Below are 19,918 nucleotides of genomic sequence, written 5' to 3' on the forward strand. Positions count from 1 at the left end.
CTGAGAGCTGGTTGTTCATGTCTTCACTGCACAGAGATCAGCTGTCAATCAAACATTATGGGATGTGCTTTAACATCTTCTCATGAGTTGTTCTGTAGATGTTGGAGTTTCTTTAGGCGGCGCTCCTTCCTGTTTTGCCATGGAGGCTGTCACTGCTCAGGAGGATTTCTGTTAACCTCAACTGAGATTTCTCTCCATGAAAATGTAAACTTTGCTCTAAATATTTGTTGAATAGGTCTTTTAGTTTTGACTAAGTCTCAATGTGTTGAATGCATTAATGAAAGTTTGAAAAAGGAAAGAAAACACATTAAAAGAAAAGCTAATAGGTTGAGTTTGTTATAAATTCTGTTTCTATTTTCAAGATGTGAGATGAGTGCCACATTTACATGTCTGTAAAAAATAAAATGTTGGGGTTTTTCTTGTTAAGAAAAGAGCTAAGAGGACACAAGTGAACATCTCATTCTTTGTTTGTAATCTTAAAATGAATGATCTCTCCTCTCCAGTGAAGCTGCACTAAGTTGAGTTGAATTTTAAATGCATGTAGTTCTTTTTTTACTGCTACGTCCCCAAATAAGCTCTAGGACAAAAATGGAGACAGTAACACACAACAACAAATAACATTGAGAGAGTCGGGGGGAAAGTGAACACAAGTGCATTTATTTATACCAAAAATGGAGATGAAGAAGCGTCTATGGAAGAGGGTTAGGGACATGTGGTGAAATGTGAAACTTAAAGTCAGATAAAAATCACTTTGTTCAGACCTCAACTTTTTCTTTACTAGTGAAAGTCAGAATTCTGATAAAAAAATTAAACCTTTTTTTCAGATTTTCTATTTTTTTTTTCAAGAAATTCTCAGAAATCAGATTTTTCTTTCATGACAACTTTCAGCACTTTCTTCATAGATCTGAGATTTAAGTAAGAACTCTGATTTATTACTCAAAAGAAAAAATCAGTTTTGGTCAGATCCAAAAAACAAATCCACATGTGGCCCTCATCCTCTTCCGTGTTTCAGAGTTCTGAGATTTGCATTACAATAAATTAAAAAATGTATATATTCCTAGATCTCAGAGTAAAGTCAGAATTCAGAAAAAGTTTCCTCTGAATAAAAGATAAAAAATCATTTTTGGTCCAATTTCAAATCATATGTCCACATGTGGCCCTCATCCTCTTTCTGACCCTCTTTTTCCCACGCTCTCTAAAGTTTAACTGAATCATTGAATAATTTTCTACACGTCGTACCGCCGCAGTCAACAACTACGTCTGATTATCTCAAAGTGTGTAGGGTCCTTTAATCCAAGGTTTTACGGAGAAGTGCATTAAAGATTGTTCAGTGTGTAATGACTTTTAAACATAAATCATTTTAAGGGTTTTCTTCTTAGATAGTGAAGTGAAAACTGTCAAGACAAAAGTAAAGATGGCATGAATTGTGATGCGTTTGATTTATTTTTTAAGAGCCTCAAACGCCTCTTTCCAAAAGGCTTTGTTAAAAAAAGGAACACGTACAGTACAATAGCGCTTATCATGTTTGAGTGATTAGTCTCAATGTTGGGACATAGCCACCAAAAGATAGGCTCTCAATGTTTCGAAATAATAATGATCCCTCAACCAAATGCAGATTCAAACTAAAGTAACGGGTTGGTTTTGAAAATGTAAGAAGTAGAAAGTACAGGATTTAGTGGTAAACATGTAAGGAGTTTCTCCTGTCAATCTGCTCTAAGACAATGAACGAATTCCCCCCCGTTGCTAAGCTAAATCTTTTGATAACTAATGCTTAGTGGTCATGGAAGAAGCTAAAGACCATATTTTAGACTCTAGGAAAGAGCAGGTATTATCAGAATGATATTTGACAGTGAAAGACTTACAACATTTTAATTACCATTTACAAAATACAGACTTCTAAAAATATGTACAGGTCAGACATTATGTGTATAAAAATCCAATTCATTGGAAATCTCAAGAGACTCTCACCTACTAAAGATGTTTTTCCTGGATCACAAAGAACTAAAACACTTTATATCCAAATTAAACTCGGAAATGTTAAATCTAAATGCAGACCAACTTGGAGGGTTGAGAACATCTTGGTGTACTTAACTGTGTGATGCATGATGGTATCTGGGTTCATATCTTGAAGCTACCTTCCAACATTTCAATTCGGAACAGATATAAAGAGTTATAATATTCTCCTTATATCTATAGTAAGTATGAGACGGGGACCTCACATAATTGTCCAACATGTGAGACTCATGTAGGGACTAGGCTGCATTGCAATGAAGGAATGCAGCAAAACTCAAGTATTTTGGAGGGCAACATGTGCTAACATCACTACAGCAATCGGTCAACAGGTGTCAGTAGAACCTCTATTGTGTCTGGTTGGATATGGCCCTAGTCTTCTAAAACAGTGGTTCCCAACCTTTTTCAGTCAGGCCCCCCTTGGGTGATTGGAAATATTTGCGAGCCCTCCCTAACCCGGTTCCCACTTAGATTGTTAGAATTAATTGTATTGTATTAATTGTAAGAACGTTACATTTTCTCTGCTAATAATAACGAGACGAAAAGATATATTATTTTATATATTATTATGGATTGAACATGAACAGAAGTGCTTGTATTGGCAGATGATCCTGTTCCACTGTGAAATAATGAGGCCTGATTGAAACATTTACAAATACTGCTTATCGATCCGGTTCTTTAACAGTGTTTTCATTTTTGTAATTTTTTTAAGGGAAAAATGAAACAAATTGGAAACAGAATTCACATTGATTTATTGTATGTATATAGTGTGGATTATGGGCTGCTAGCACGCTTGACATACCTGCAGTGTTGAAATACAATGTCAAACTATTGAAAAATACCAGCTCACTAAAACACAACTGCTCAACACAACTGTTTAACGCAACTACTAACTATTCCCGCGGTCAGAGAGCGGAGATGTGTCCCCTTTGTGATGTAATATGACGCATGACCTTAAAAAAAAGCAATTTTTAAGAGCAGAGCTCAAAATTGCTCCTTTCCCTCTGAATTCCTGCCCTTATACTAAAACATATCAAATCCTGCACTCACTTTTTTGATTGTAATTTTCAAGCAAGTTTAAGCATAAATGTAGAAAAAAAACCCTGCAAGTAGCTCTTTAAAAGTGCATTAAACTGTTTTAATTCGAGAGCCGCTGATGTGGACGGAAATCTGTCCATTTCGTTAACATTTGACTCACGAAATGTACAAGAAGGTAAAAACAGCAGAGTCACTGCTAGGGTCTCAGACTCACAGACACACATGCAGAGATCCACGGTGAAGCACATGGCTTTTCTACCCAGCAAAAAGTGTCTGAAACCTGGGGGAAAGCAAAAACCGTCCCAAAACCGGAGCATTCCCTCACCATAACCACTTCCCAGCCTCTTACCCAATCCTAACCTTTTTTCCTTCCCAAAAACTAACCTCAAACTCTCCCACCCCTTAGGATTAATTTCAACGCCTTTTCTATTATAAAAATAACAGGATTGGTTTTATCCTATTAATTAAACCAGAAAATAAACATGTGCCCGTGCCCATCCCTTGTCACCACTAGATGGTGACAGGTGACCTCTATTTTCTTACCTAACCCTTGCCAGAGCCTTGTTTTATTATTTGTGATTTTTAACCATTATGCTACCCTCAAACATATCCCTCCCTGTATATTATCTACTGTTCCTTTTTCCTCCCTCATCCCTTCCCCTCTCCTTAATACATATATGTATTTGACTATATTATCTTATTTTTAAACAATATACATATATATACTGGAGCCCATGTCCCTTTAAAGGAGACCTTCCCCCTACTTTTTTAGAATCAGCCATTGGCCAAACCAGAAAGAGGTGCTAAAGTGATGCCCTATCACAGCACTACACCACTTCCCCTATATATAGGTCCTTCACTTCCTGTTTGGATGAAGCTGAAATAGGTGAAACGTTGTGAACTCTCCCCCCTGATTTTTATATGGCTACTTTGCCCCTTTTTTAACCTTATCTTATTGTATTCCTTTGTTCTTTTAATCTTTTTGAAACTCAAATGTTTTTTGATACCTTGTTTTTAAAGAAAATCTGTTCATGCTGGCTAATGGTTAAACAAACATTTCGGGTCCAAACTGACTAGCCCGCATGCTTAGCCTCCGGTTAGCCTGGCTTCCTCCTTTTACCGAGGTTACTGGATTACAGGACGTTTTGAGAAACATCAGTTCCCCCTAAAGCTGACAAGCTCCACCCTTCGGATTTCCGGCCCAGTTGGATAGCCTGCTTCTGGCTCCTGTATTACGGACGTCGCGGCCCTGCCGGACTTCCTCCGCATCCATCCGGACCATAGCAAACCAAAGGACCTTGGCTACTGCTGAACCTCCTTTAACCATCAAGCTAGCCCTCCTGCCAAAGGGAATTGGATGGCCTCTTTTCTGTCTTTTGCTTCATTGTGAGTACCTACCAGCAAAAGTGTTTGCACACAGGACTTTACGGACTCACCTTTAACGCTTGCCATTATAACAAGGTCTTTTAAATTGTTTGTTTTCTCACCAATTCATTGTGCCCGTTTCCTTTAAACTGCTCCTTTTTAATTAAAAAATAAATATATTACTGTAAACCCTTACAGTTGCACCTTAACTTATTTTCTCCTGTTTGACCTTATATATTTTACCTTAGATTATTATAGCATTACCCTTTTCCCTGTTATTCTTTTTCCCTCCCCTCTCCCAACCGACCTTCCTTGTGGCTGCTTCGTCTTATTATAACCAGTTTAATGTTTTAGCTCCCCCCCTCCCCCTCCCCCTCGCCTTTTGCCGCTTCTCCTGCCTAGGGCCCCCCATGAGACACTTAGAATCCCTGAGGGCATGATTTTAAGGAAAACGTATTTTAAACTCCTCCAGGCCATCCACCATGTTGAGATCCTCGACGAGGCAGCTCGCCGGAGATCTCCACCCCCCGGTATGACGAGGAAAGCACAACTGTTAACCTCTTTTATTAAACCAGCAGCCCCAAATAATAAAACTTTAAACCGGCCATCGATTATTTTATCATACTGTTCTGTACAGATGAGGCCGTCATAGATGTATTTATATGTGTGCCTGTTATTATTTTACCGTCCTGTACAGATGAGACTTTGTAATCAGATGTAGGCTATGTTATATGTGTGTCTTTGATTTTATTCTGAATGCAAAGTAACTGGAAGTGTGTGGCTGGCTGGCTGGCTGGCTGGCTGGCTCAAGGGCCTTCACCAGAGCCATCACTACAGCTGCCTCCACCTCCATCTGCGGCTGCCACCAGGTCAAGATACACCTCAGCACAAAGCAGGGCCGGACTGGGACAATAAGTCAGGCCGGGAATTATACACCCAGCCAGGCCACTACCAGTTTTCTTTTGTGCCATTTTCCTGGATTTATTTGTCAATATTTACAGCGTTGCTGCCCATAGTGATATCCCTAAACTTTAAATCTACTACTCCAGAATAAACTGGACATGGGTTACTATTTAAAAAAAAATTGCAAATCTATTTAGGAACCTTTCATTGTGAACATATTTTAAGTGGAGGTGGACCTCAAATCCTCTAGGGGGGTCCGGGGGCTTGCTCCCCCGGTAAGATGATTTTTTTTAAATGTTGGACTTGAATGCATCAATCTGGAGCACTTTGAGGGGGAAATAAAGAGACTACACCCATATGAAACAGAACTGTATACATTTAAATAATCATAAAATCATAAGTACATGGCTATAACCAATAACATACCATATCCAATATGAAAAAACATTGAAACTTGTTTATTTGTTTTTGGTTCATTTATGGTTGTGAGTGTGTCTGGGTTCCTGAACCAGCCTCACCTGTCTCCCTCCTCTGCCCCCTGCTCCTCTTTGAGGCAGCAGCAAAGACTAGTTTTAGCTCTCAACAAGTTTTTAAAGTTTATCTTACCCTTTTTCAGCTAGTTAAAAACAATTTTTATTATTCATGCATATGTTACTAATCACTCCCCCTTCAAATGGAAATATGTGTTTACATAAATGGTGACCAAACCGTTTGAGACCCACTGAGAACCGGGCCCGGCGCCACGAGGGGGCATTGCCCCCTCAGTTGTATTCTTTGCCCCCTCACTTTGAGCATCATTCATCCATCAAAAAGTACAATAAATGTCACAATTATAAAATAACTTTAAATAATGATTTCCCCCAAAACACGTTACTATGTTTAGATCAGATATGTGGGCAGGCAGTCAAGCAATGTGTAAAAAAGCCTCAACCCCAAGTGAGCTTGTAGTCTTAATGTTAGCCTGTGTGCTACTGACACAGTCGGATGGGTGACCAAAACATCCCTGTTTTCCGGGCAAAGTCCGCGTTTTCCGGGCAAAGTCCCCGTTTTCGGTGGCCGGTACCCAGTTGAAACTCCCGAAAATGTTCCCGTTTTTGAATGTGCGTTAAAAAACATAGAGCCAGGTGAAATAAAATGTTACATGTCAGTAAAAACAGAGTAACAGTGTTGTGCCTTTTTGTAGCGTTAGCGTATTTCTTCTTCTACCTGCTTTTTCTTCTTCTTCTTTTTCTTCTTCTACTTCTAATTCAATATAACTGCCCCTTCGAAATATTGGACAAAATAAACTCGGCTAGTAGTGACAACTAAATCCAGAGTATTACAACAAAAGTGCTTTAAACGAGGTAAGTTACGAATTGATGTTCTCAATGGCCAAGTGTGGGATTGAATATTAAATTAGTTTAGATTAGATGTATTGTCCCAAGGGGACAAATAAGACAACTACAGATAGCACCACACATGATCGTTACCTGTTATTATATAGGGCTGCCTGTATGGATCAGGCTTTTGCCAAAGCGAGCCCTTTTACTATAATAATAATAATAGCTATTTATTATATAAACCGTATCGGTACAATTAGCGACATCTAGTGGCGGATTGTGGAACATTGATCTGATTTTTCTCATGGCAGTTAGACTCTAGAGACAAACCAGGGGACTTTATTTGTAATCTGTGTCTGTTCATTTGGTTTAGTATTTTATCTTATATTACAGTTTGTTTATATATTATTCACTTTCTTATGAAATGCCAGGTTTTAGGCCTTGGTTTGAACATTCAATCCTGAAAATAAAAAAATCAACCAGATTAATTGTTCTTTAATCCTGATATACAGTAGATAGTAAGTAAGTAAATCTGATAGGAAGATGAATTAAGGGATAGAGGAGAAAAGGTTATGGTATAATCACAGAGCCTGTCAATTTATACATTGAGGAAATCAATATATACATTCAAATCAATGTTAGTCTGTTAACCAAAGTGTAGCAATCTGATAATGTACTATGTATTATTAAAGATCAGAGGAACAGAATAAAGAGGGGTACATCCAGAATAAAAATAAGGAAGCAAAGAGACTGTAGAGCAGTGAGAAGGAAAAAAGCTTGGTGTGTCAATTTATTACATTGCCAGTATTTTTCATTGTTGTGAAAAAAAAGTCGCCCCCTCTGATTTTTTAACAGCCCCCTCAGTCATTTCATCCTGGAGCCGGGCCTGCTGAGAACTTAGAATAAGTTAACTATCTAAACACTCAGAGAGTCCTTTACCTCACCTGAGCTGTAGTTATCAGTCTCTCAGTCTGACAGGAGAGGACTCGCCTCCACCTTGTTGACAGCTCATTATATCCATTAGTGCAGCTAGCTAGCACCAGATGCTAATAAAAACAATTTATCTCTCATCAAAGATGGCAGAGACATGCACTCTGCATGGGAGTTTGACAGGGTATTACTCAAAAAGTACACGATAAAAGTACTTGATTGTACTTGTGGTGGTAGTCCTAGTAGCATTCTATCCAGCAGCACCACTTTCACTGAGAAATTATGGCAAAAAATGATTTTATCTCTCATCAAAGATGGCAGAAAACATGCATTATTGTACTCTGCAGGGGAGTTTGACAGGGGATTACTCAAAAAGTACACGATAAAAGTATTTGATTGTAATTGTGGTAGTAGTCGTAGTAGCACTCTGTCCAACAGTACATCTCTCACTGAGAACTTATGGCAAAAAATGATTTTATCTCTCATCAAAGATGGCAGAAAACATGCATTATTGTACTCTGCATGGGAGTTTGACAGGGGATTACTCAAAAGGTACACAGTAAAAGTACTTGATTGTATTTGTGGTAGTAGTCTAAAAAGTACTGAGTCCAAAAGTACCAATTTTATTGTTGGTAGCAGAAAAAAACATGCATTCTCTTGCGTTAGTGCCACTTCTCGGCAATTACCGTAAAGGCGCAATAAATCGCGCACTCAAAGATGAAGAACTGCTCATTTGACCAAGGAAACGCGAGAGACGGCTGAGTTGACCGCAGTCGCAGTCTGCACCCATGAACGGCCGCCCGTAGCGGGAGAGTCCCTCCTCAAGCTCCCGGTCCGGCACCGCAACCCGCTTGGAGTATATACTGATTGGCGCTCACACGTTGTGAAGTGTAACTTTATACTTTGTTGTATAGGCTAATATATAAAACTGAAAACAGCCACAAGTCACGGCATTAGGCTAACACACTGACATTAATAATGAAGTTACTCACGTGCTAGTCTTTGTTCAATGCCTTCTAAACAGAACCTCAACTCATACAAAAAGTACTTAAAAACGTTTATGCAGATAAATCCAGTCAGCCCTCGTACATGCTTAGACACATGCATGCAAGCGGCTCTGTACGCAGATGATGGGGCTATTTGGATGAGGGGAAGAAATGCCCCATACGTAATGGAGAATATAACTAGAGCGATTACAAAAGTGGAGAGGTGGTCAAAATGTCAGAAACCAAGTCATGCTACATGGTATTTACAAACAAAAGCAAGATTGATGGCCAACAGCTAACACTATATGAGCGTCCAATGACAAAGGTGAATGAGTTCAAATACCTAGGACTGTGGTTTGATAGCAAATATACATGGAAAATGCATATTAATCAAGTGGAAACAAAATGCAAAAAAGTATCAAATTTATTGCGAGCTGTAGCTGGATGCAACTGGGTCGCAGATAAACAAGCATTAATAGACATTTACAGATCAATTATGAGGTCCACAATAGACTATGGTTGTATAGTGTATGGAGCAGCAGCAAAAACATCGCTTTTAAAAATTGATAGAGTACAATATAAAGCATTGCGGCTGTGTATTGAAGCGATAAAGTCATCCCCTATCAATGCAGTTCTGATAGAAGCAGGAGAGACACCGCTGGAGATCAGAAGAGAGAAACTTGCTCTGTCATACTGGGTCAGACTACAAGGAAGTGGAGAAGAAAATATTTCAAACAGAATATTACAGGATTGCTGGGAATATGCAAAATTCCAGGGACGTGGAGGTCAGAGGTCAGACCAGATAGGGTGGTTATATGTAGAGATTCATTGTCTATATTACAAAGCATACAATCAACAACAACTACTAGGGAAGACATTCTCACTGAATCATAGCCTGTTAAGACTGCACAGATGCGGCATAGATCTGCAGTTCTGCTGGGTGCCTGCACATGAGGGGGTGAAAGGGAACGAGTGTGCTGATAAATTAGCAAAAAGTGCACTACAAAAGCAAATAACATGACCAGTTCAACTTGGTAAAGGATAAGGAAAAGCAGCCATTAAGAAGAAAGGGATGGAGATCTGGCAGAAAGGTGGGAGAAAGACCAGAAAGGCAAGGACTATCACAAAGTACAAAATACAATTACAATTAATATTCATAAAGAAAGAAACAGAAGGGAGGAAATCATGATGGCGAGACTCCGAATAAATGACACAGCTTTGAATAGTACGCTGTATATCATGGAGAAAAGTGACAGTAACATGTGTGGGAACTGTGCAGTAAAAGAAGATGTAGAACATATATTGTTACATTGTGACATCTATAAAGCGGAAAGAGAACAATTAAAGGCTAAAGTCTTAGAGACAGAGAGGGAGTGGAGTGTGGTTGGTGTTTTGGGAACAAAAGGAGAGGGAGTAAAAGCTACCAGAAAGGCACTGTTTAAATTCTTGAGTGAAACTGGGGTAGGAAAAAGAATTTAACATTAGGTCAGGAAAGAACATAGATTTGTTTTTGTTTTTTAGTTTTGTTTTATTTATTTAATGGTTTTATTGATTTATTGATTTATTTTAATTTTATTTTTATTAGAACATAGGTTAATGAGTTGGAATGATGTGATGATGCATACTCATGTACAGTAGGTGGCGGTATGCACCTTTTAAGTTGTTTGCAATCCGCCAAAAGCAAGAGAAGAAGAAGAAGAATGTACATTAGGTGGCGGTATGCACCTTTCAAGTTGTTTGCAATCCGCCAAAAGCAAGAGAAGAAGAAGAAGAAAAATCGAGAGAAGAAGAAGAAGAAGAAGAAGAAGAAGAAGAAGAAGAAGAAGAAGAAGAAGAACCTGAACCTGAACCTGAACCTGAATCCATGTGGCGTCTCGTCGCTACGGTTCTCTCTCTCTGTGTTCCTGAGAAAGTGTGTGAGAGCTCCAGCACTACTGATCCATCACCTGTGTGTTTGGATAAACCTCTGAATGGACTGTGTGCTCTTTTTTCTGGAGCGTTTACCTCGGACTATAGGAGCTAGCTTAGCATGCTAGCTGGAAACACGTTAACAACACTAGATTGAGAGTTTGATGGAGAGAGAAACGGTGTGTTTAACGGAGTCTGCAGGAAAAGGTGATCTAGGAAACATGAGTAAAGTCCAAACGCTGCTGTCGGTGAAGAAGCAGCGACTCACTGTTGCTGCTGAAGAGATATTTGCTCTGTTTGAAAAGACCATAGCAGATCTCGAGGAGGAGCTGTCTCTTTCCAAAGAGGAGAACAAGAGACTCCAGAAACTACTTGACGCTTTTTTACAGCCTCAGCTTCGGATACACAGAGCAGGTCAGTTCCCTTTATCCTTAATCAACACTTTACACTCTTCAGTAGCACTTTGTTGTCACATTAATAACACTTTAGACCCTTTATCAGCACTAGCTGGAGGTAGTAGATCCTGAAGTAAAAGTTCAAACACCACATTGTGAAAATACTCGATTACAAGTTAAAGTACTGCATTCATATCTTATTTAAGATGGACCTTTCATGCTATATTTGAATAATATAGTGTAGGACCATACCTATATAAGGCATATTTATACTTTTTATTTGTGAAAATACCAAACAGATCATGCATTTTAGCCATTCCTCATTTCGCTCAATTTAACTGTCTTTTCATGGGCTGATTCTGTGAGAACAGCACCATCTACAGGCCTGGCATATGTACTACAGCGTCTCCAGAGCTTTCGAACGGCAATGTCCGTGGCTGTCTCCTCCTGATTGGTGGAGTTGGCCCAATAGCCGTAGCGCCACTTCTGTGACGTCACAGAAGTGTTCAAATCTGGATCAGATCCGTATCAGATCCGTTGCAGCCCCTTTTTAAGAGATTTGGGTATGGAGGAAAAGATGGAGGGTTGTGTTTTCTGACACTTGGTGAGTTCCCTGGAACACCGGGGACACATATTCATGTATAAAAGACGCACAAAAGTGCATTTTGCATGACAGATCACCTTTAAGTAAAAGTATGTAAGTATTAGTAGTAGGGCCGGGACTCGATTAAAAAAATTAATCTAATTAATTAGAGGCTTTGTAATTAATTAATCGAAATTAATCGCATTTTTAATCACATAAATATTTGACCTGAGAACAGTGAGAAGCAATTTTTGTTCACATGGATTTTAGTATACCATTGAATAATGACTGAATACATAAGCTTAAGCAACAAAACATTGTTTATTTTTTTAAAGGTGGTACTTAACCAAGACCAACAGAGAAGTGCAATTTTTGCCATAAAGTGTAGCAATAGCATATTTAGGAATATAGTACATTTCAGAGATTCAGGTAGCCTATAGGTAGGTAGACCTTCTGTAAACTATAACACTTTTTTTTAAAAGTAAAACACAATACTTTCAAGTACATTCAGAACATTGGAAACCCTGACTATTAGAAAACATCTCTCTGTTGCTTCAGAGGCCATAACAGACTTTGTTGATTTACCAACAGTTGATTTAAAAAATCTAATCAATTTCAGTCCAACTCTCTCAATAACCTTGGCCAAAACAATAAACAGTTCAACATAAAGTGCCAGTTGCACCAACAACTTAATAAATAGTTCAACATAAAGTGTACCATTTAAAATAAAATAAAAAAAGTGCTAGTGATTGACCTCAATCCCTCCTATTCTTCCAATATCCTGATGAAAAATAAAATCTCTCTGTTGCATAGGCCACTGTTTGATCAACACAAATTGGGTGTGGGTCCTTGTACTCCGAGTCGGGCTAACGTCCACGCTAGCTTCCACGCTAGCTTCCACGCTAGCTGCCTCTTGCATTGAGGTGATACTTGAGGCTTGATGTGCTGCGGTGATATGCAAATTCCTTTTTGCATAATTCGCAAACAACCGTGCTCTTATCGATGCTTCCATCCGTCCGTTTTTTAAAACAAAATGTCCAATCCACGGGGCCAACCAAAGCGGTCTCATCAGCTTCTTCGTTCATGTTTGACTATTGTTCACTGTCGTTTGTTGTTGTCTGAAGTCATAAACGTTAGTTGGTGCTCCAGTATAATCGGTACCCCTGAAACTCATCCAGTGAGAAACGTTCCGCGGTGCAAAAATAAGTGCGATTTAAAATGCGTAATTTTTTTTAACGCGTTAATTTTTGTGTAATTAATTAATCTTAATTAACGCGTTAAAGTCCCGGCCCTAATTATTAGACACATGTACTTTTATTATAATAATTAAAATGTAATACGGAAGAGCAAACCTACCAAAACAAATATATTTATAAAAATACATACATTGAATAATATGCCATTTAATGTAGGCCTACTGATTTAAATATTACCCATACATGTAGGCACTAGTTGGTTAAATGTGACATACATTGATACTTTAGTTTGTGCTTTTTTATTCATCTTTTCTTTTTAAGTGTTTAAAAGCAAATAAAAACAAATAGTTTGGATTAATTCAAATTGCGCGAGAATAATTCATGAAGAAATATGTTCAATAATAAATTAAACACATCTAAAATGTTACTTGATAAAGAATAGGGGAACTAGTACAAAGGTCATTAAGTAATTAAAACATTAATATAAACTAATGTAAAATCTCATCAATCAATTATTGCCAACATGTATTTATAATATATTCTGTATATATATTTAAGTTAAAGTTAAAGCCTTTTTATTATCATTATACACAGAGTATAAGGAGATTCAGAGTGCAACTCTGTCCCGGTGAGCAAAAAATACAGACACATACATAACACTAAAAAACAAGGCAATAGGACCGACAACATAAACAATCATACGGGGGAATAAATAGTTAAAAATATTGATATAAAAGTAGTATATAAAGTGCATTTAAAAAGATGTGTATGGAGAATGGTTGCGGTTATTGCATTATGTGTGGTGGTTAAGCAGCCTGACGGCCCAGGGGTCGAAACTGTTTGTCCGTGACTTGAAGCTCCTATATCTTCTCACTGAAGGCAGGAGAGAGAACGGTCTGTGACGTGGGTGAGAGCTGTCCTTTATTATTTTGTTAGCTCTGTTGGGGCAGCGGGAGGTGGAGATTTATTCCAGAGAAGGCAGGGGGCAGCCAATGGTTTTCTCTGCCACCCTGATCACTCTCTCCAGGGCTTTCTTGTCCGCAGCTGAGCATCCTGCATACCACCCCGAGATGGAGTATGACAGCACGCTCTCGATGGTCGCCCGGTAGAAGGACATCAGCAGCTTCTTGTTCAGTCGGTTTCTCCGAAGCACCCTCAGGAAGTGTAGTCGCTGCCGGGCCTTCTTAACTGCTGCAGTGGTGTGTGCTGTCCAGCTGAGGCTCTCCGAAATGTGAACCCCCAGGAACTTAAAGGTGGAGACCCTCTCCACTTTCTCTCCATTGAGGTGAAGGGGGGTGGGTTCTGGACGGTGCTTTCTGAAGTCTATGATGATTTATTTTGTTTTGCTTGTGTTCAGATGTAGGTTGTTAGCTGAACACCACACAGACAGCTTCAGGATCTCGCCTCTGTATGCCGACTCGTCGTCTCCCTTATATATTTGGCTGACCACAGTGGTGTCATCTGCACATTTAATAATGGAGTTGGAGGGGTGAATGGGAGAGCAGTCGTGTGTGTAGAGCAGAGGTGCCCAGTACGTTGACCGTGGTCGACCGGTCGACCACGGGGGCAATGCTGGTAGATCACGAGTCATTCATAAAAAAAAAAATCCAGCTCCGTTAAAATAGACAAAACAGGTTTTGATCCCTCCTCCCTTGGCCTCCCTGCCACTTAATTCAGGAGTTTACTTGATTGACAGAAAAAGCAACCTATCGCTTTCCAGTCTGTTAACCCAGAATGCAAAGCGATACAAAATCAGTCAAGTGCCGGGAAAACTCAAATTAAGTTAAGGAGACAAACAACAAATTGAGTGCGGGACAGAGCAAAAAGCTAAAGACAAACCACTTCCACCCAGAATGGGAGGAAGAATATTTTGTTGTGATGTCACATTCAAAGGTTATTTGCCTTATTTGTAAAGCAAGCTTCGCTCTGCCAAAGAAAGTTAACGTGGAGAGGCATTATCGGAGTGTTCACAAGGCATATGACAGCGACTTCCCTCCGAGTAGCGAGTTGAGAAAGAGAAAGGTCATGTATTATTGCTACAAAAACATTATCTCGCAGTCTTAGTGTAGCCAACTCGTTTCTAACATGCAAAAAGACAAACAAATGCGTCTATGGTCGGTGTATTTTTTATCTTTCCGATCGAGACGAGATCTCTCTCTCCCCTGTCTGTGTGCGAGGGGGCGGGGCAGTTTACACACACGCAGCTGCTTCATGCAGCAACACACGGAGGAGATGGGGGAGAGAAGCGCTCCAAGGTGTGGTTAAATGTTACCCGTCTTGAGGTGGACAATGCTCCTTGCCAATAGTGTTTAGCATGTAAGGGCGGTAACACAAGCAATTTGTCTAAACATTTAGCAAAAGTGCACCACATTCAGACGGAGGAATGCACCGGGTTCGACTGTCTTTCTAGTATCTCTGTAGCCCCCCCCACCCACGAGTAACTTTTCCACGTCAGGTATTATGTATGCTAGCAGCAACACAGGGATTTAACTCAATTATACAAACATGGGTTAATGATTAGAGGTAACAGAGTTACTCTTTATTTTGTTAAAGTTTCAGCTATTCTGTTTACAGTTCTGTCATCAGATTATTTAATACGATTTGTTAAAATACTGTTTCTTTTGATGTGAAATATTATTGATTTAATTAATAAAAAGCAATGTTAATTTTGTTCACAATTTGTCTCAGTTAATTTAATAATATATGTATTTTTTAATCAAGTATTCATCTTTATTGTCTTCATTGTTAGTTTCCACATGCCTAAAACAACCTCAATCTAAATCTAAAAGTTGATGGCTAAATAAGAGCGTTTGAGAAATTGTGCAAGGCATACAGTAATAGTCCGAATAGTCGATTAATCGTTTTATTAATCGATAGATTAATCGATTATCAAATTAGTCGTTTGTTGCAGTCCTATTGTAGTTATCCCATGTATAAATAAAACGTGTTATTCAGCAACCCTTTCAATTTGGGATTTTATTTTTGGTTGGTAGACCTCGGTGAGCTGGTCATTTCAAAAGTAGCTCACCAGCCAAAAAAGTGTGGGCACCCCTGGTGTAGAGAGTGTAGAGTAGAGGGCTCAGCACGCAGCCCTGCGGGGAGCCAGTGCTGAGGGTGCGGGTGGAGGAGCAGTAGGGGCCTATTTTCACTGTCTGAGGAGGGTCTGTAAGTAAATTATTAATCCAGGCGCATAAAATGGAGGGCAAACCTAGGCTTGACAGTTTTTCCACTAGTATGTCAGGTATGATGGTGTTAAAAGCTGAGCTAAAATCGACAAACAGCATCCTTATATAGTTGCCTCGGCCTTCTAGGTGGCTCACAGCTGTGTGAAGGACCGTGGCGATGGCATGATCCGTGTATCTGTTGGCTCTATAGGCAAACTGATGAGGATCGAGGGAGGGTGGAAGGCTGGCTTTGATGTAGTCGTCTATCAGTCTTTCGAAACATTTCATCACCGCCGATGTTAGGGCTATGGGCCTGTAGTCGTTGAGCTCTCTGACTGGTGTCTTTTTGGGGACAGGAATGATAGCCGTTTTCAGACACGATGGAATGCAAGCTTGTGACAGGGACAGGTTGAATATCCTGGTCAGGACCCCTGAAAGCTGGTCAGCACAAGCTTTGAGTACTTTGCTGAGTACTCCATCGGGTCCTGCGGCTTTTCCAGGATTCACAGACCTCAGCGTCACCTGACGTTCTTTGAGAGTGGGAGGTGGTATGGAGCTGGTAGTTTGCAGGGACAGGGGCAGAGTAGAAAAGTGGGGGGGTCTGCTAGCCTCAAAGCGAGCAAAGAAGTGGTTTAGTTCCTCTGCAAGGTGGGCGTCAGCTCTAGTAGTGCCAGATGTTTTGCCCTTATAGTTGGTTAGCTGTTGAAGGCCCTGCCAAACGCACCGTGTGTTTTTATGAGCGAGCTTCTCCTCCACTTTTTCCTTGTAGTCCTCCTTTGCAGCCTTGATGCTTCTCCTCAGATTCTCCCTTGCCAAGCCGTCCTGAAGGCTGTGTCACGGGAAGTCATGAGAGACCGCACCGCTCTTGTCATCCATGGTTTTTGGTTTGGTTAGACCCGTATGCGTTTTTCCACAGTTACAGTGTCTGTGCAGAACTTGATGTAGGATAAGATAGGCTCTGTGTGTTCCTCCAAGTCTGTTTGTTCAAATATGTCCCATGCTGTGTGTTCGAAGCAGTTGTGAGAGTGCCCCCTCGGGCCAGGTTCTGATATATTTGACCACCGGCTTGGTGTCACTTCTGAGGGGGGTGTAAGCTGGGATGAGATGCAGTGAGAGGTGGTCAGATAGACCTAAATGGGGGAGTGGTGCCACTCTGTAGGCATGGTTCAGGTTAGAATACACCCGGTCCAGTGTATTCTTTCCTCTGGTGGTACATCGTACATATTATATAGCTGCGCCATTGCTATTTGTATATCGGGTAAACACTGAAACCAATTAAAATAAACAAAAAAACATGGAATGAGAAGGTGTCCAAACGTTTGACTGGTACTGTCCTGTATATAGAAAACACACACATTTTAATATTAGCAGGTTCCCTCATCTCTAATCATTTATACAAGCGCAACTTTGAACATGTACAGCAGTAAAATGCAACATACAAAATAATCAAGAAACAACATAAATTAAACACTGACAGGGAACATTTTACTGCACCATCATTACTTTTACATAAGATGGTGCCGTAAAATGTTCTGTTAATACTTGCATACTTTTACTTAAATAATGTTTGAATGCAGGATTTTAATTTGTAACAGAGTATTTTAATTCTATACTGTAGGCGTAGTGTATCTGTGAACGATCCCAAATACAATTCATTGTTTACATTGCGGCTATGCCAGAAGAAAAAAACCTTTTTCATTTTCAAAGGGGGTGGGCTACATGAGGTGAATTGAGCCAACACATTACAGTACATTGCATTTAGCTGACGCTTTTATCCAAAGCGACTTACAATAAGTGCGTTCGACCAACAAAATACAAACTTGAAGAAAACAGAATCATATAAGTACATCAGGTTTCATAGAGCTAAAACATTTCAAGTGCTACTCAACTGGCTTTAGATAAGCCAGCCCTTTATTAGTATATAGGTGCTTTGTTAATAATTCTATCGTTCGAAGGCATTAATTAGGGCTGCAAAATGTCTCCAATTGTAACGGCCCGTCCACACAGCAGCCATAAAAAATCTTCCAACACTTCTGCCCATTCACTTTGAATGGGGTGACGTCACGTTGCCTCGCTTTTCGCCAAACTGCATTGTGGGGAAGCAAAGCGAAGATTTCCAGGATTTTCAGGATTCAAAAGTTGAGCAATGTTCAACTTTTGAAGCTGAGGTGGAAGCGTCAGCCAATCAAATCCCGTTTATGCAAATCTGACAGTACAAGTGCTAGCCAATCAAACCGCGTGTAAGCTGGGAGAGACATACCGCAGTTCATTTCCTCATATTCAAAACGAGAAATTACGGTAGCAAATCACCCGGTTCTTTACGACCAGTAACTATTTACCGGGATACAAACCGGAGGAACCAGGCATGGAGGGAGGTGGCAGAGACAGTGGGTGAAACTGGTAGGTTTTCGTCTATTTGGGGAGTTTATATCCAGTGTACTTCGTTTTAACATTGCTATTGCTTTGTATGTCGGGGGCGTGAGATTCATGTGATTGGTTGTTCGTCGCGTTGCTCGCAAAAAATCCCCAAGCTTTCAGACACGCCCACCTCCAAGATTTTCAAGATTTTTTTAACGCTGCTGTGTGGACGGGCCGTAATGGTGATTCGATTTTTAAACGCTAACACTTAACAGTTTGTTCTGACTGTGTGTTTCCTGTTTCCTGCAGACGTCCAGCAGCTGGTGGTGGTTAAAGAAGAGCTTCTCCCTGAACAGCCGGAATGGAGCACCAGTCTGGACCAGGAGGACCCAGAGCCCCCCTCACACATTAAGCAGGAACAGGAGGAAGAGCAGCTTCAAGAGCTGGAGGAGGCTGATATCACCAAGTCCACTTTCACTCCTGACCCTGTGAAGAGTGAAGATGATAAAGAGAAACCTCAGTCCTCTCAGCCTCATCAAAGACAAACTGAACTCATGGAAACAGAAGCTGATAGAGATGACTGTCGAGGACCACAACCAGCCAGGAACTCAGATCCAGAGAGCAGTTTACAACCAAAGACTGAGGACGACACTGAAAACTCTTCTGAACCTGACACTGAAGACAGTGCTGATTGGAAAGAGACCAGAGAACCAGCATCAGGCTCAAACTCACTGAAAAATAGACATGAATCTGTCAGTGATCTACGACGTAGTGCTGAACATAAACCATTCAGCTGCTCAGTCTGTAAAAAAGGTTTTTCACAGAGTGGAAGTTTAAAGAAACACATGAGAATCCACAAAGGAGAGAAATCACACTGCTGCTCAGTCTGTAAAAAAGGTTTTTCACAGAGTAGAAGTTTAAAGGACCACATGAGAGTCCACACAGGGGAGAAACCATTCAGCTGCTCAGTCTGTAAGAAAGCTTTTTCACAGAGTGGACATTTAAAGAGACACATGAGAGTCCACACAGGAGAGAAACCAATCAGCTGCTCAGTCTGTAAGACAGCTTTTTCACATGGTGGACATTTAAAGAGACACATGAGAGTCCACACAGGAGAGAAACCATTCAGCTGCTCAGTCTGTAAGAAAGCTTTTTCAAATAGTGGACAATTAAAGACACACATGAGAGTCCACACAGGAGAGAAACCACACAGCTGCTCAGTCTGTAAGAAAACTTTTACACAAAGTGGACATTTAAAGTCACACATGAGAGTCCACACAGGAGAGGAAAAATAGAGCTGCCCAGTTTGTGACAAAAGATTTAAATGGCGTAATCGTTTCTAAAGACACAAGTGTGTTGGTCGTCAGCTGCTTCTGTAACTGTAAGGGAATACATTTGCCTATTTTGTATCTTGATGACCTTATGCCGTTACATGTAATACGTTACTCCCTAAGCCTGATTTCACCCGCCTGCAACCGATTCACTAATAATCAGAAAAGTTCATTTCTTTGACCCCTTGACTCGACTATTTCTTGTTTAATAATCGTTACATCTCCTCAGGACCAAGTTCCCGTGTCCTGCCTTTCACCTGCTGATCACCCACTGCTCATTTAAGGTGGACTGACCTTCCCTCCTCCTGCTCTTTTCTCTTCACCCCCTTTTCCTCACTGCAGGTAATCAGCTGATCACTTCCTGCCTGTGCAGCTGGGCATTTTCTTTGGTCTAAATAAATAAACTTGGGTTCTCTTTCACCCTGACTGTTA

General features: G+C 40.3%; 1 protein-coding gene across 1 annotated transcript; it reads left to right on the forward strand.

The window, feature by feature from the left end:
- The first annotated feature begins 9,840 nt into the window (after positions 1–9,840).
- On the forward strand, positions 9,841–19,918 carry LOC307033665 (uncharacterized protein). Its single transcript, XM_079672204.1, has 2 exons — positions 9,841–10,873; positions 18,465–19,918. The coding sequence occupies exons 1-2, from the start codon at positions 10,624–10,626 to the stop codon at positions 19,448–19,450; spliced, it is 1,236 nt and encodes a 411-aa protein (XP_079528330.1). The 5' UTR covers positions 9,841–10,623; the 3' UTR covers positions 19,451–19,918.

This window comes from Notothenia rossii (assembly GCF_949606895.1).
Source record: "Notothenia rossii genome assembly, chromosome: 3".
Taxonomy (NCBI): Eukaryota; Metazoa; Chordata; class Actinopteri; order Perciformes; family Nototheniidae; genus Notothenia; species Notothenia rossii.

What these genes read in the sequence shown, in the direction of transcription:
- LOC307033665 (XM_079672204.1), top strand. Translation starts at nt 10,624, where the DNA reads ATGGAGAGAGAAACGGTGTGTTTAACGGAGTCTGCAGGAAAAGGTGAT. An exon ending in GCTTCGGATACACAGAGCAG is followed by an intron (nt 10,874 to 18,464) that starts GTCAGTTCCCTT and finishes TGTTTCCTGCAG; the next exon opens with ACGTCCAGCAGCTGGTGGTG.